The sequence below is a fragment of the Aquarana catesbeiana genome, linkage group LG04 (genome assembly GCF_042186555.1).
Source record: "Aquarana catesbeiana isolate 2022-GZ linkage group LG04, ASM4218655v1, whole genome shotgun sequence".
NCBI lineage: Eukaryota > Metazoa > Chordata > Amphibia > Anura > Ranidae > Aquarana > Aquarana catesbeiana.
The window spans coordinates 106,515,082-106,531,091 of record NC_133327.1 but is presented as its reverse complement, the minus strand read 5'-3'; the positions used below and the strand labels follow the sequence as shown (position 1 = coordinate 106,531,091).

The 16,010-nt window shown below is 46.5% G+C and overlaps 1 protein-coding gene across 1 annotated transcript in view; it reads right to left on the bottom strand.

Annotated features, from left to right (window-relative positions):
* Positions 1 to 11,416: 11,416 nt before the first annotated feature.
* LOC141141188 (ribonuclease H1-like) overlaps positions 11,417 to 16,010 on the bottom strand; it is a 42,358-nt gene continuing 37,764 nt past the window's right edge. The window contains exon 8 of the mRNA XM_073628883.1: positions 11,417 to 11,494. Within this exon, the coding sequence (XP_073484984.1) occupies positions 11,417 to 11,494 (78 nt within the window). The remainder of the gene's footprint in view (positions 11,495 to 16,010) is intronic.

Here is a 16,010-nt window from a genome sequence, read left to right as displayed (position 1 = left end):
TGAACTCTTAATTTGCCTGCTAGATTCCATCTAGAGTTTATCTGCCCTCCACCTACTCATCAAAATGCATGTGCTTCCACTGTGGAGTCACTCAAGCTAGTGATAGGAACTACAGATACCAGGGTGCCTTGGCAAGGCTCTGTAGCTTATGCATGTATTCGCAAATGTGTGCAGACTAAACCCGTTTTTAACCACTTCCCGCCCGGTCAATAGCATATTGACGTCCGGGAAGTGGTTGAGCTATCCTGACTGGACGTCATAAGACATCCAGCAGGATAACATTCCGGCGCGTGCCCGCGGGAGCGCGCAGCGCGGCGATCGGCGGCGGCGCGTGTCCCTCGGACACAGCGCTTCCCCAATCTAGGTAAACAGCCAATTCTATTGGCTGTTAACCCCGTGATCGGCTGTGTCAAAGTCACAGCCGATCACCTGTCACAATAAACTCGGCAGCGCGCTCCCTGCGCGCCGCCGAAGGCATCCAGAGTAGTGATCGAGGAAGGCGAGTGTCCCTTGGACACAGCGCTTCCCCGATCGGTAAACAGCCAATGAAATTGGCTGTTTACCAGGTGACTGGCTGTGTCCAATCAGAGCCTGTCACAAATGTAAACAAAAAAGTTGCTGTTACTATCTGATCCCTGCTCTCTCCTCACACACCGATCGCGAGAGGAGAGAGCAGGGATCAGTGAGTTATTCAGTGTCTGTCTGACAATACTGTTTGTACTGTACTGTGCACAACACGGCCCCCCCCAATAAAGAGGACCTGTCACACAGCCCATCTGTCAATCAGCCCATCTGTCACAGGCCCACCATCTATACTGCCACACAGGCCGCTACCAGTATTGCCACTAGTGCCGCCATCGGTACCACCACCACCCATACCACCGTCAGTACCGACATCAGTACCACCACCACCCATACCGCCACCTGTACCGCCACCACCACCCGTACCGCCATCGGTACCACCACCCGTACCTCCATCGGTACCACCACCCGCACCGCCATCTGTACCACCACACAGGCCCGCCAATAAGAATTGCCATAATGTCCCAAAGGCTTTACCCACCTGAGGAGGCATATGAGATTCTTACCATGTCGGATGATGGGAGCAGCGGGGAGCTCACATCATCTGGTTCGGAATACGAGCCAGTGGAGGATAGTGGATCAGAGTCCGAGTCCGCGGAGGAAACAGTCCCTCCCAAAAGATTGAGATCAGGACCAAGATCAGGAGATCTGCCCACCACCAGCAGCGCCAGACCCCAGGAAGAGGAAGAGGAGCCCAGTACAAGCACTGGAATTACCATCAGCAGCGCCAGACCCCAGGAAGAGGAGCCCAGTACAAGCACTGGAATTACCCGCCCAACCCGAAGAACCCCGCCCCAGTCCTACCTTCCCGATGCCCTGGCAAACCCCTTATGGTTGCCTGCCAACTCAGGACTTGCTATCATCCCCCCTTTCACCGCGCAGCCAGACACTACGAATTTTTCTGAATTCGATTATTTTTCCCCCAAGATTTTCTGCAGAATATGGTGGATCAAACTAATTTATATGCATCCCAATTTATTGCTGCCAACCCCAATTCTTCCTACGCCCGCATGTTCCAGTGGCGATGTGCCACACTGGATGAATTTAAAATGTTTTTGGGCCTAACTTTTAATATGGGGCTTACAAAAAAGAATGAAGCCCATGCATATTGGTCCACCCACCCCATCCAACACATGCCCATATATTCCGCTGTCATGTTCAGGACAAGATACGACATGATTATGCGTTTTCTCCACTTCAGTGACAATTCCCAGTGCCCTCCCCGAGATCATCCCAACCATGACAAATTGTTCAAGATACGCCCCCTAATCAATTCCTTTTCCCAGCGATTCAAAGAAGTTTTCATCCCAGACCAAAAAATTTGTGTGGACGAGTCCCTCATACATTTCACTGGCCGACTGCACTTCAAGCAGTATATACCAAGCAAGAGATCCAGGTATGGGGTGAAGTTAAATAAATTATGCGATCGAGCCACTGGATATATCTTCACATTCCGGATCTACGAAGGCAAAGATTCCCAGCTCCAGCCCCATGATTGCCCCACATATATTGGAACCAGTGGGAAAATTGTCTGGGAGCTGGCATACCCCTATTCGACAAAGGATACCATTTATATGTCGACAACTACTATACCAGCCTGCCCCTTTTTCGTCACCTTTATAATAAAAAAACCCCGGCCTGTGGTACCTTAAAAAAAACCGTAAGGGATTCCCACGAAATCTGTTGGCAAAAAAATTAAGAAAGGGAGAATCGGCATTCATGAGGAACGAGGAGGTGTTGGCCATGAAGTGGAGGGACAAGAAAGATGTCCACATGCTCTCTACCATCCACAATGACACCGTGGTGGAGATCCAAAGAAGACGCGGCCCCATTGTAAAGCCCCAATGTGTCCACGACTAAAATATGTATATGGGGGGGTGGATTTAAACGATCAGATGCTACAGCCCTACTTATCAAACAGAAAGTCCCGTTACTGGTACAAGAAAGTTGCCTTTCACCTTTTTCACATGGCCCTTTTTAATTCGTTTGTCTGCTACCAAAAAGCAACTCAAAACCAACAAGTCACCTACCTCAAGTATTTTGAATCGATCGTCACGGCCCTCATTTACCAACAAGGTCCCGCCCCAGGAAGCATTCGCTCGGATGCTGTGAGTAGACTTCACGAGCAACACCTTCCCTATAGCATTCCCTCCACAGAATCTGGAAGAAGACGCCAAAAGAAATGCCGTGTATGCAGCAGAGGAGGAGTAAGAAGAGATTCCAGCTATTATTGTCCCCAATGTCCCTCCCAACCTGGCCTGTGCATCGGAGATTGCTTCAGAAATTATCATGCATTCATCCAATATTAGTTCCCTGTATTATTACCAGACTGCCATTTCCCCATTTGCCTGCTACCATGTTAATTAACTGACCCTGGCCTGTTTACCGACAATGTCTTTGCTTGCCGTTTCTGCACGTTTCTGACTTGCATGTGTACCAACCTCAGCCTGTTTACCGACGATGCCTCTGCCTGCCGATTTAAACCACGTTTCTGACTTGCACGTGTACCAACCTCAGCCTGTTTACCGACGATGCCTCTGCCTGCCGATTTAAACCACGTTTCTGACTTCCACGTGTACCGACCTTGGCCTGTTAATCAACCATGTGTTTGCCTGCCACTTGGACTGATCTTTTGGCCATCTACTTTAGTACACAGGGGTCTCACATATGTGAGGGGCTTCAGAAGAGAAAACCAGTTTTTCGTTTTCTGTGCTCCCAGAACAGCGATTTGGGTGGGAGAAGCCTCCACCCCTGGCCCTAAGCTTGATGGTCCTTTCTGCTGCCTGGACCAATACTTTGGCTGTGCTGACCATATTGCTGCCTGTAAAGACCCATGACATTATGGACCATGTTTCTTCCTGCTGTTTGCACCAATACTTTAGCTGTGTTGACCATATATCTGCCTGCTGCCTCTACTGACTTTGGACAGTATTTCTGCCGGGACACCTCTGCCTGCTACCTGGACCTGTGCTCTGGCTGTGATGACAGTATCTCTGCCTGTATGAACTATGGACAGTATTCCTGCCTGCTGCCTGGATGATTGCTTTTGCTGTCGCTGACCTCATTCCTGCCTGGACCGATGCTCTCCTCTGTGGACCACTGCACTTCTAAAACCACAGGTAATCTTTTGTTATTTGGTATGTACCTGCTATGTGTTAGAAATATGAAGGGCCTGCAAAAATGTGATCGTTAGTCAGAAAATGATATGTGTAATTAATGCTGCTAGAATGCCTGGAGGTGCTACTTGGATTTTGGGCCTCTGTATGTGGCCAGGCTGTGTAAAAGTCTCAAACATGTGGTATCGCCATACTCAGGAGTAGCAGAATGTATTTTGGGGTGTCATTTTTGCCATGTACATGCTATGCATTATAAATATCTTATAAATGGACAACTTTGTGTAAAAAAAAAAAAAAAAAATTTTCATTTTTTTTCCACATTTTCCAAAAACTTCTGGAAAAAAATGAACCGTTCAAAAGACTCATTATGCCTCATAGATTATACGTTGGGGTGTGTGCTTTCCAAAATGGGGTCATTTTGTGGATAATTCCATTGTTCTGGTGCTCCAGGGCCTTCAAAAGTGTAATAGGTGGTTGAGAAATGATATGTGCAATTTTTGCTTGTAAAACGCATGAAAGTGCTACTTCAATGTTGGGCCTTTGTATGTGGCCAGGCTGTGTAAAAGACTCACACATGTGGTATCGCCATACTCAGGAGGAGTAGAGGAATGCATTTTGGGGTGTCATTTTTGCTACGTACATGCTATGTGTTAGAAATATCTTATAAATGGACAACTGTGTAAAAAAAAAAAAAAAAAAAAAAAAAAAAAAAAAAATGCATTTTCATTTTTTTTTCCACATTTTCCAAAAACTTCTGGAAAAAAACGGAGTTACTTACCGGTAACATCCTTTTCCAGGAATCTTTCAGGACAGCACCATAGAGAGACACCGGCTCCTCCCCTCTTAGGAAACACCGCCTTCCAATTCAATATTTAAATCTCATCCTCCCAACGGCCCCTCAGTTCTTCACGAGTTCCTCCGGCCAGCTGGGGAGACACAAGAATACGTCATACAAATCTTTATCTTACCTGACGTTCTCATGCGATGAGTTCTCATAGATAATCAAAAACCTGGGTGGGTACTAGTGCTGTCCTGAAAGATTCCTGGAAAAGGATGTTACCGGTAAGTAACTCCGTTTTTCCCCATTCATCTTTCAGGACAGCACCATAGAGAGGATAAGCGAGCACCTTACCTTAGGGAGGGACTACTGCCTGCAGCACCTTACGCCCAAAGGCTTGGTCTTTGGCTGACAGCAGGTCCAATCTGTAATGCTTCACAAACGTGGAAAAACTGGACCACGTTGCTGCTCTACAGATCTGCTCCGGAGAAGCACCAGCCCACTCTGCTTGAGAAGTTGCCACTGCCCTGGTGGAATGTGCTTTAATACCCTCCGGGGGCTCCAAACCCCCGATTACATAGGCCTGGCTAATGGCCAACCTTAACCATCTGGCTATTGATCGTCTAGAGGCTTTGAACCCTTTCCTAGCCCCTGAAAACAATACAAAAAAAGAATCGGATTTCCTAAACTGTTTTGTACTATCTAAGTACTGAAGGACGCACCTTCTAACGTCCAGTTTGTGAAAAATATGCTCCTGTTCCCTCACAGGATTCGAACAGAAGGTAGGTAAAATAATTTCCTGGCCCCTATGAAAACTAGAGGCCACTTTTGGTAAAAAGGCCGGATCCGTTTTAAAAATCAAACGGTCCGGAAAAACCTGAAAAAAAGGCGCCCTAATAGAAAGGGCTTCGAGTTCACTTACTCTCCTTGCTGTGGTGATCGCCACCAAAAACACAGTTTTGAGGGTGATCAACTTCAAGGTACAGGATTCCAATGGCTCAAAAGGATCCCCTGTAAGAGACTGTAAAACTAAGGAAAGATCCCACACTGGGAATGGGGAACTTTTAACAGGCCTCTGTCTGCCTAAAGCTCTAAAAAACCTAGCTACCCAAGGATCTATAGCTAGCGGCTTTTCCAGGAAAACGCTTAGTGCCGATACTTGTCCTTTCAAGGTGCTAAGGGCTAATCCTTTGTCCGCTCCTGCCTGCAGAAACTCTAATACTGCTACAGAACTTCGTACATCGAAGGAGCTTTCTGTGCACCAACTGTTAAAGCGTTTCCACACCTTTAGGTAAATGGCTTGCGTCTCTCTTTTCCTGCAATTTAGGAGAGTTGTCACTAGCCGATCCGAGAAACCTTTGCCCTTTAGCAATTCTTCCTCAGTAGCCACGCTGCGAGGTTCCATCGCTCCACCTGAGGGCAACAGATTGGACCCTGAGAGAGAAGATCCTCCCGGATAGGCAGAATCCAGGGAGGCTCCACTGTCAGACTCTTCAAGAGGGAGAACCACGGCCTCCTTGGCCAGTGTGGTGCGATCAGAATGAGGGTTGTGTCTTCTGACCGAAATTTTCTCAGAACTGCTGGAATCATTACGGGAGGGGGGAAAGCATAACACTTTGAGAAACGCCAGCTCTGAGCTAGTGCGTCCACCCCGGCTGCTCCGTCCCATCTGTTTAGGGAAAAGAACAGACGAGCTTTCGTATTCGCCTTTGAGGCGAAGAGATCCACGGAGGGGACCCCCCACTTCCGAGTAATCATCTCGAAGATGTCCTGGTTCAAGACCCAGTCGCCTTCCTTCAGCATTTTTCTGCTCAGAAAATCTGCTACGTGGTTCTGCTCCCCCTTCAGATGTATTGCAGAGAGAGAGAGAATGCTCCCTTCGGCCCACCTGAGGATGGATTCTGCCAGACCCCACAAGGATCTGCTCCTGGTTCCCCCTTGCCTGTTGATGTAGGCCACTGCTGATGAGTTGTCCGAACGGACCCTCACATGCTGCCCCAGGAGTTCTCTCTGAAAAGCTCTGAGAGCCAACTCTATTGCTCTCAGTTCCCTCCAGTTCGAGGACTTCTTTGCGTCTTCTTTTTCCCAGGTGCCCTGCATCATCTTGGAATCTAGGTGTGCTCCCCACCCTGTGCCGCTCGCATCGGTCGTAACCGTTATGGACACTGGAAGAACCCACTCCAGGCCCTGTGAGAGATTGGACCCTTTCCTCCACCACCAGAGGGACCTTTTGACCTGACTTGGCACAGATATAAGGGAGTCCAGAGATGCTGGACTGTGGTCCCAGACACTCAGAATAAACAGCTGTAGGGGGCGAAAGTGCAGCCCTGCCCACTGAACTGCCGGAAGCGTGGAAGTCAGTAAGCCCAGTGCTGACATTGCTTTCCTTACTGAGATCTGACTGCTGCCCTGGAGCAGTAATATTGCTCTGTCCACCTTCTGGATTTTTTCTGCTGGAAGGAACACTTTTTGTTTTGTCGAATCCAGTACATAGCCCAGAAAGGTGACCTTTTGGGCCGGAACCAAACTGGATTTTTCCAGGTTCAAGAGCCATCCCAGGTTTTCTAAGCTGTCTCTTGCTACCTGAAGATCCTGGTACAACTGCTCCGGGGAAGGAGCAAACAGGAGTAGGTCGTCCAGGTACGCGACTACAGAGATGCCTCTGAGCCGCAAGAAAGCCAGGACCTCCACCATCACTTTGGTGAAGATGCGGGGGGAAGAGGATAGTCCAAAGGGGAGTGCTTTGAACTGTAGATGAAACGTTCCTTCCCCAGTTCTCACCGCCAGTCTGAGAAACCTCTGGTAACTTTCTGCGACTGGAATGTGCAGATAAGCGTCCTTTAAGTCTATTGACGCCATGAAGCAATTTGGGGGAAGAAGCGCTTTCACCGAATAGATAGAATCCATCCGGAATTTCCTGTAGGTAATTGAGACATTCAGAGGCTTCAGCCATTCTTGTTCCTCTAACTCCTGTAGGGAGGATAGAAGAGCTGACGCTTTCTCTGCACACTTTGGCAGCTCGGTGACCAGAAGTCTGTGCTGAGGGGGTTCTGAGAACTCTAGCTGGTAACCTCTTCTTATGATCCCTAACACAAACTGGTTGGAGGTGATCATCTCCCATTGTGGGAGGAAGGCCCCCAATCTTCCTCCCACCGTGGTTACCCCGTCATTGGGTCTTCTTGGGCTGTTCAGGAGGGCGAAAAATCGCCCCTCCCCGCCCCTTGCCCTTCTGCCCCCAAGCTTTTTTCTGCCGTTCTCCTTTTGGGGTTTCAAACTTTCTCTGAGGGCGAAACTTTCTTTTAGCCTGCTCCCCAAACTTCTTTTTAATGGGAAAGGCCTTTTTCTTATCGGCCGTCCGGTCTAAAACGGTCTCTAAACCTGGGCCAAACAAGAGATCTCCTGTGAGGGGAATTCCACAGAGTTTAACTTTAGACGCGCTGTCTCCTTGCCACGTCTTAAGCCATAGGGCCCTTCGAGCCGAATTAGTGAGGGCTGAAGACCTTGCGGACATGCGCACTGATTCGGCGGAAGCGTCCGCAATATACGCTACACCCTTAAGTAGCATGGGAAAGGAAGCCAAAATAGTCTCTTTTGGCGTTCCTGCCTCAATATGCGCCTTTATCTGCGTAAGCCAATATTCCATATTGCGGGCCACTACTGTGACCGCCATGGCAGGCTTAAGGTTTCCCTGTGACGAATCCCAGGACTTCTTTAAGAGAGAGTCCATCCTTCTGTCCATGGGGTCTGCAAGAACCCCCATGTCCTCGAAGGCCAGATCTGTTTGCCTGGAAACCTGAGAAAAAGCAGCATCCAGCCTAGGGGTCTTATTCCAGACTAGAGACTCCCCTTCTGAAAAAGGAAACCTTCGCTTCAAAGCCCTTGAAAAGAAAGGTTTTCTCTCAGGATCTTTCCATTCATTCTTTATGGCCTCAACCAATACATCATGGACTGGGAAATCCTTCCTTTTTTGTTCCCCAAGACCTTTGTACATTTGGTCATGGAGCGATAACACCTTCTTTTCTTCCTGAATTCCCAAAGTGGTGTGAATAGCTCCCAAGAGCTCCTCCACTTCGTCCAGGGAAAGCTTATAGCGAGAGGTTTTTGTGGATTCCCCATCCACCTCCTCCACATCCGATTCCCTTTGAGAATCTGAAGCGGTGCTATCTGGCTCCTCCTCAATTTCCACTCTGGAGCCCCCTGGTCTCTCTCCACTAACAGAGGGAGTATCCACTGGGCTAGGTGTAACACTCTGCTGCACTGGTAAAGGACTGCTTTGGGCTTGCGGCAACTGGAAGCTAGAAAAGAGTGCCTTAAAGGACTGAAAGGTGCTAGAAAGCTCTTTGACGGATGCAGCAAGATCTGTACCCTGTTCTGCTGCCTGTTCCCTGACTAATCCATCAATGCACTCCTTGCAAAGTGCCTTGGTCCAGGATTCCCCCATACTAACTCTACAAGAGGGGCATTTTTTCTTTGAACCATGAGGCGACTTGCTTTTCTCTGTGGCTTTCTGAAAAAGAAAGAGAGAGAGTCGCCATAAATGCCCAATCCCACCAGTGCTTTTACAGAGGACCACCAGGAGTGCCCCCCCCAGGACCAACCACCACCAGGGTCCCAGACACACTCCCCTTCCCCCCGACCACCAGTGAGGGGAGAACACCCGTGAAGCTATCGGGATTTAGGTAAGGGAACACCACCCCAGGGTTCCACTTACCTTAGCATGGCTGGTGCTACTGTCTCCTGGAGCAGTTCTAGAGACCTCTGTCTCCGACATGTCCGCTGAGGATGGTGGTCGATCGTTTCCCCCGACAGCTGACTCTACAGCAAAGCAAGAGGGTCGCACCAGCCGAACGCTCGGTCCGTTTTCTTTCCCCGCGTCCGGAACCGGAAGACGCGGAATCGTCGGAAGTGCCCGCCCTCGCCGGAACTGACGTCACCCGTCATCCGACCCGGCCATAGAGCTTCAAACGCTGGCTGCACAAGCAGGAGAGACTCAGGCACTTCCCACAGCGCCCCCCTGGGCAGAAGAAACACGGACCTCCTCAGCTGTCTCTTTCCCCAAGAGAGGCTGAGGCGCGCCAATTCAGTTTTAAAAACAGGTAAGTATGGCTTCCCCAGCCTTTACCTAACTGAATAAACAATAGTAGAGGGAAAGAGCTAGAGAGACCCGACTCCCCCTCTTCCTCACACCAAATCTTTGGCTTCAGTCTCCCTGACTGATCCGCCACGGTTCCCAAGCAGTGTCTCCCCACCGGAGGAAACACCTGAACTGAGGGGCCGTTGGGAGGATGAGATTTAAATATTGAATTGGAAGGCGGTGTTTCCTAAGAGGGGAGGAGCCGGTGTCTCTCTATGGTGCTGTCCTGAAAGATGAATGGGGAAAAATGAACCGTTCAAAAGACTCATTATGCCTCAGATTATACCTTGGGGTGTGTGCTTTCCAAAATGGGGTCATTTTGTGGACAATTCAATTGTCCTGGTGCTCCAGCGCCTTCAAAAGTGTAATAGGTGGTTGAGAAAGGATATGTGCAATTTATGCTTGTAGAACGCCTGAAAGCGCTACTTCAGTGTTGGCCCTTTGTATGTGGCCAGGCTGTGTAAAAGTCTCACACATGTGGTATCGCTATACTCAGGAGGAGTAGCAGAATGTATTTTGGGGTGTAGTCGCAATTATGCATATGCTGTGTGAGAGAAATAACCTGTTAATATGACCAGTTTGTGTAAAAAAAAAAAAAAATTCTTAATTTTCCCAAGAATTGTGGGAAAAAATTACAGCTTCAAAAAACTCACCATGCCTCTTAGTAAATACATTGGACTGTCTACTTTCCAAAAAGTGGTCATTTGGGGGGTATTTGTACTTTCCTGGCTTGTTAGTGTCTCAAGAAATGAGATAGGCCTTCAGGTGAGATAGTACATCAGTTGTGATCAATTTTCAGTGATTGGCACCATAGTTTGTAGACGCTAACTTTCACAAAGACCAAATAATATACATTTGGGTTATTTTTACCAAAGATATGTAGCAGTATACATTTTGGCACAAATTTATGAAGAAAAATGACTTGTTTGCAAAATTTTACAATAGAAACTAAAAAAAAAAGTACGTTTTTCAAAATTTTCGCTGTTTTTTTGCTTATATCGCAAAAAATGAAAAACCCAGTGGTGATTAAATACCATCAAAAGAAAGCTATTTGTGAGAAGAAAATGATAAACATTTTGTTTGGATACAGTGTAGCATGACTGAGTAATTGTCATTCAAAGTGTGAGAGCGCTGAAAGCTGAAAATTAGTCTGGGCGGGAAGGTGCATAAGTGCCTGGTATTGAAGTGGTTAAACACACTGTTAGAGAGGTCGATTCGGTTGTCTGCAGGCTGGTCAGTAAGTAAGTTTGGGATTTTTCATTGGCCTTGTTTACATCTAACAGATGAGCTTGGCATCCTCTGAACTCATCCCAAACTCCCAATGAGTTGTGAACTGATCTCCCAAAAACTGTGGGAATGATTCAGTTCATTGCAGTACCAAAAAAAAAAAAAAAAAAAAAAAAAAATTGAATATAAATCTCAGGAGAGAATTATATTCAGCAGGTCAGTCTATACCAAACCAAAATTTTAGTAAAGACAGTTATGTAAACATGCCACTATTTTTTTTTTTTGTAAAACGTTTCTGCCTTGATGCCCTAAACCCCACAGTAAAAATACAAATTTACAACTTGCTATATTGAACTTTATTGCAGAACACTAAACATTTGAAAGTTACACATTCAAATACAATAAGCGAAAGCATATAAACTCCCATTATATACATTTTTTTTTTAGTACATATGAAATGGAAAGGGCACATTTTTCACAACCAAAAACCAATAACAAAATGGAACTATATTGCTAGAACATAACAGGGGATTTTATTTTGTAATAACTCTTAAGAACTACAATACATGTTGTAATACTTTACTGTCCTGCTCCATTCCTTGCCAGCCAGTCAGCCATTTCATTTCCCTTATCGCCAGCATGTCCTGGGACATGGCTCTGTATGGAAAAAAATGAAATGGGTGAATAAACTCATTATGAAAACAAATGCATGAACGTTAAGAAAAATCTTTTTGAAAGGGCTCCGCAAAAAGCAGTCGTTTGAATGCGATAACAGGTAAAAGTTAGGCCATCAAATAAGGTTTTTTTTTTTTTTACTCCCCATAAAATGAAATTCCTGTCAACAAAATCTCTTGAAATTTTCATTGAATCAACTGAGGGACACGAGATCATAAGGCAAGCTGTGGCTTGAAAGGTTGACCTAGGTTAAGGAATCTGCCCAGTGTGACAATGTCATCTTCAGGAGGGTATTGAGTATAATCCCTGAGACTTACTGATTGGACAGGGGACGAGAAGCATCCTGAAAGGCAAGCACACCCTCAGCAAGTGGTGTTCCTGTTAAGGTGGGTCACTGGTGCATCTACAATGGGAACAGACCACTGTTTGAACTTTATCCCCTTTCAGAGATTTGTTTCACTCTGATGGGGCCCAGTCAGCAATGAGCAGTGGTTCTCAACCTCAGTCCTCCAGTACACTCAACAGGCCATGTTTTGGAAACTTCTCTTGGATAAAATAGCTGTCCAAAATACCAAGTCATTGACTGATCTAAAGCACCTGTGTAAGATAAAGGAAAACCTGAAAACATGGCCTGTTGGAGGTAAAGACTGAAGTTGAGAACCACTGGTAGAAAAAGGTTTCGAAATAGCAGGGTAGTGGGAAGGTCTTTGCAGCTGTATGAGCCCTTAAAAGACCTAAAGCCTGGAACAGAAAGCAGAGTTCCAAATGCAGGGTAGAATACACACAAGACTGGGGTTCAACCCCTAATAAATCCAAGGTAATTGACAGGAGGGGGTCTTTCTTCAGGAAATCATGAATTTTCCATTGGGGCCTTCTGTCTTTACTGAGCCCAGGAAAAATAGGTTTTGTAATTATGAAAACCTTTTCTCTAGTGTTCATTAACCACTTCAGCCCCGGCACTTTGTGATACAGCACTGCGTTGCTTTAACTGACAATTGCGCAGTCGTGCAACACTGTACCCAAACAAAACTTACATCCTTTCCCCACAAAGAGAGCTATCTTTTGGTGATATTTGATCATCTCTGCGTTTTTTTGCGCTATAAAAAATAAAGTGACAATTTTGAAAAAAACATTGTACTTTGCTATAACCCCATAAAAAAAATAAATAAAAAAAAAAATATTCTGTTTAGGCCAATATGTATTCTACATATTTTGGTAATAAAAATAGCAATATAAGCGTATATTGATTGGTTTGCACAAAAGTTAAAGTGTAGGGGATAGATTTAATGGCATTTTTATTATTTTTTTTTAAAGTAATGACGGCGATCTGATTTTTATCGTGACTGACATTGTGGCGGACACTTGACAATTATACAGCGATCAGCGCTATAAAAATGCACTAGTGTGTAAATGTCACTGGCAGGGAAGGGGTTAACACTAGGGGACGATCAAGGGGTTAAAGAGGGCCCATCAAAAAAAAAAAAAAAAGAAAAGTCAGCAGCTACAAATACTGCGGCTGCTGACTTAATTGGACACTTACCTGTCCCAGGGTCCAGCGATGCGGGGGATCGAAGCCCCACTCGTCTCCCCCTCCCTTCGGCGGCGCCGGGCTGTGGCTTCACAGCCTGGCACCCACTGCGCTTGCGCGAGCGGCGCCGCGTACCGTGATTGGCCGCTCAGTCACCTGGGACCTGTAATGGGTCCCAGATGATTGACAGGAGGGAGGGAGCAGAGCCCTTCCTGTGCCAAGGGGGAAGTGATGTCACCAGCCCAGGCACTGGAAGAGGCAGACTACGAGGGACCCCCTAGCAACAGGCATTTAGAAGTAAAAAAAAAATAAAAAATTTCCAAATTTTTTTTAGGCACAGTCATGAATTTTTTTTTTTTTTTTAGGGTGGACCACCACTTTAACTGTGTTCCAACTGTAGGGGGAGGCAACAGACTATAGGAGAGATGACAGATCTTGGTTCCTAGCTTAGAAACTCATGATCTGCATCTCCTCTCAGAGCAGAACAGGGGATTTGTGGGTTTACACACCCATTATGCCTCTCATGCCTGGCGGTCACACCCCCAGCCTGCTATCCCACTTAAAGGAGCAGACATTTCTACGACAGCTCATGGGATCGTCCTGACCTGCCGCAGTATGACGTCGGCAAGTGGTTAAAGGACTCAACACTTGAGCAGGATGCTAGGTGCAATGAAAACAAATAAGCACACCCAATGGGCAGCCCTCTGGTGGTGGCAAAATCCCCCTCTCCGGTTAGTAGCCAGAAGTAGTAAGACACCACCAAGACAGCAGGAAAAGAAAAAAAAAAAAAAAAAAAAAAAAAAAAAAAAAAAAAACTTGGTGGGTGCTGGGTCGTTGAATTTAGCATCTGCTAAGGCAGGTACAATTTATAGAACTTGATAAAACTGAACGACCAGGTAGCCGCCTTACAAACCTGAACAGAAGCAGAGTAGCGATTGCCCAGGATGCACGGAGAACCCTGGTGGAATGTGCAGTTACTGGAAACAATCGCCTCTAGGCCCAACAGGGCATAGGCCTGGATAACCACTTGGCAAATCCACAAATCCATCTAGCAATAGTGGAAGACATAGCAGCTTGACTTAGTAGTCTAGGACCATTCAGGACTATGAATAGAGAGTCAGACTAACGGCCCTAACCACACCCAGGGAAAGGAGAGCCACCTCTGCGGATAGCACCTTTGGCAAAAAAGACAGCCCAAGACAAAGCACCACCATGTCCATAATCAAAGGCTGCGTACAGGGAAGAGGGGAATCTCAGATATTTCCAAAAGGAGGCTTTTGAAAGGCCAAAAAAACACAAGAGTCCCACGGTGGCCTAGAAAGGGGGGGGGGGGGGGGGGGAGACACTATGTGATCCCCCTGGATAATGTACACACTAAGGAATCCAAGGGACATTGAAAAACAGCCCAGACAGAAGCCTGGCTCCTATATTACTGAGGGTCAAATGTCTAATCCACTCCTTGCAGAGGCCACGATGCAAGCAAGAACTTTTGGGAAGGAACCTTAACCACTTAAGCCCCGGACCATTTGGCTGGCCAAAGATAAAGCACTTTTTGCGATTCGCCACTGCGTCACTAACTGATGGTCATACAACGTGGCTCCCACAAATAGAGCTTTCTTTTGGTGGTATTTGATCACCTCTGCAGTTTAATTTTTGTGCTATAAAAAAAAAAAAAAAAAAAAAAAAAAAATTTAAAAAAAAAAAAAGAAAAGACCATTTTGAAAAAAAAAAAAAAACGCATTTTTTTACTTTTTGCTATTATAAATATCCCCCCAAAAATATAAAAAAAATTCTCCTTAAGTTTAGGCCGATATGTATTCTACATATTTTGGGGGGGGAAATCGCAATAAGTGTTTGATTGGTTTGCATAAGTTATAGCGTCTACAAAATAGGGGATAGTTTGACATTTTTATTGATTTTTTTGCTAGTATTGGTGGCCATCAGCGATTTTTATCGTGACTGCAACACAATGGCGGACCATTTACATTTATACAGCGATCAGTGCGATTAAAAATGCATTGATTACTGTGTAAATGTGACTGGTAGTAAAGGGGTTAACCACTAGGTGGCACTGTAGGGGTTAAGTGTGTCCTAGGGAGTGATTCTAACGGGGGGATTGTGTGACTACACTGATCACCGCTCCTGATTATAGGGTGCGGTGATCAGTTAGTGTCATTAGGCAGAAGGGGGAGATGCTTGTTTATATTAGCATCTCCCCGTTCTTCCTCACCGTGAGACGATCGCGGGTATCCCTGCGGACAGAGTCCGCGGGACCCGCGATCAGAGCCCCCGGCGGGCGTGCGCCCGCAAGCTGCCTCTTAAAGGGCAACGTACAGGTACGTTAATCTGCCGCAGTATGTGCGTGAGGCGTTCGGGAAACGGTTAAAGACTCACTATGCACAAATAGGCTTTCCAGTTGCGGAAAGAGAAAAGGAGGTGGATTTCTGAGCTACAAGCATTGACCCCTATCTGACAGCACTTGGGTCAGAACAGCCAAGCCAGTAAAGTCAGTGACTGTAAAGTAGGTTGGAACACCTGCAAGGATCGAATCAGAAAGCACCATAGTGCTCCAATTCTGACAAATCTGGAGAAACTTCAGGACACAGGGACCACCCCCCTGGTCCCGACACTGGCAAATGAGATAATCCTCTTGCCAGTTGTCCATCCCCAGAATGTGAACTTCTGCCCAGTCAAAAATATGAGACCCATCCAGGGCTGCAGCTGAGCTCCTGTTGCTCCCTTTATAATTGAAACCAATTACCAGAAGTTCCAGGATGTTGATAGGAAGACTGGTTTCCTCGAGAGGAACAGCCCTGAACGGAGAAATGATCCAGCACACCTCCCAACCAGAAGAGACTGGCATCTGTGGTGATAATCTACCAATCAACGAAGAGAAAGGACTGCCCGGCCGATAGAAGTGGAGACTGAAGGGAAGTAACTTGTCCTGAAAGGCTTAGAAATACAGACAGT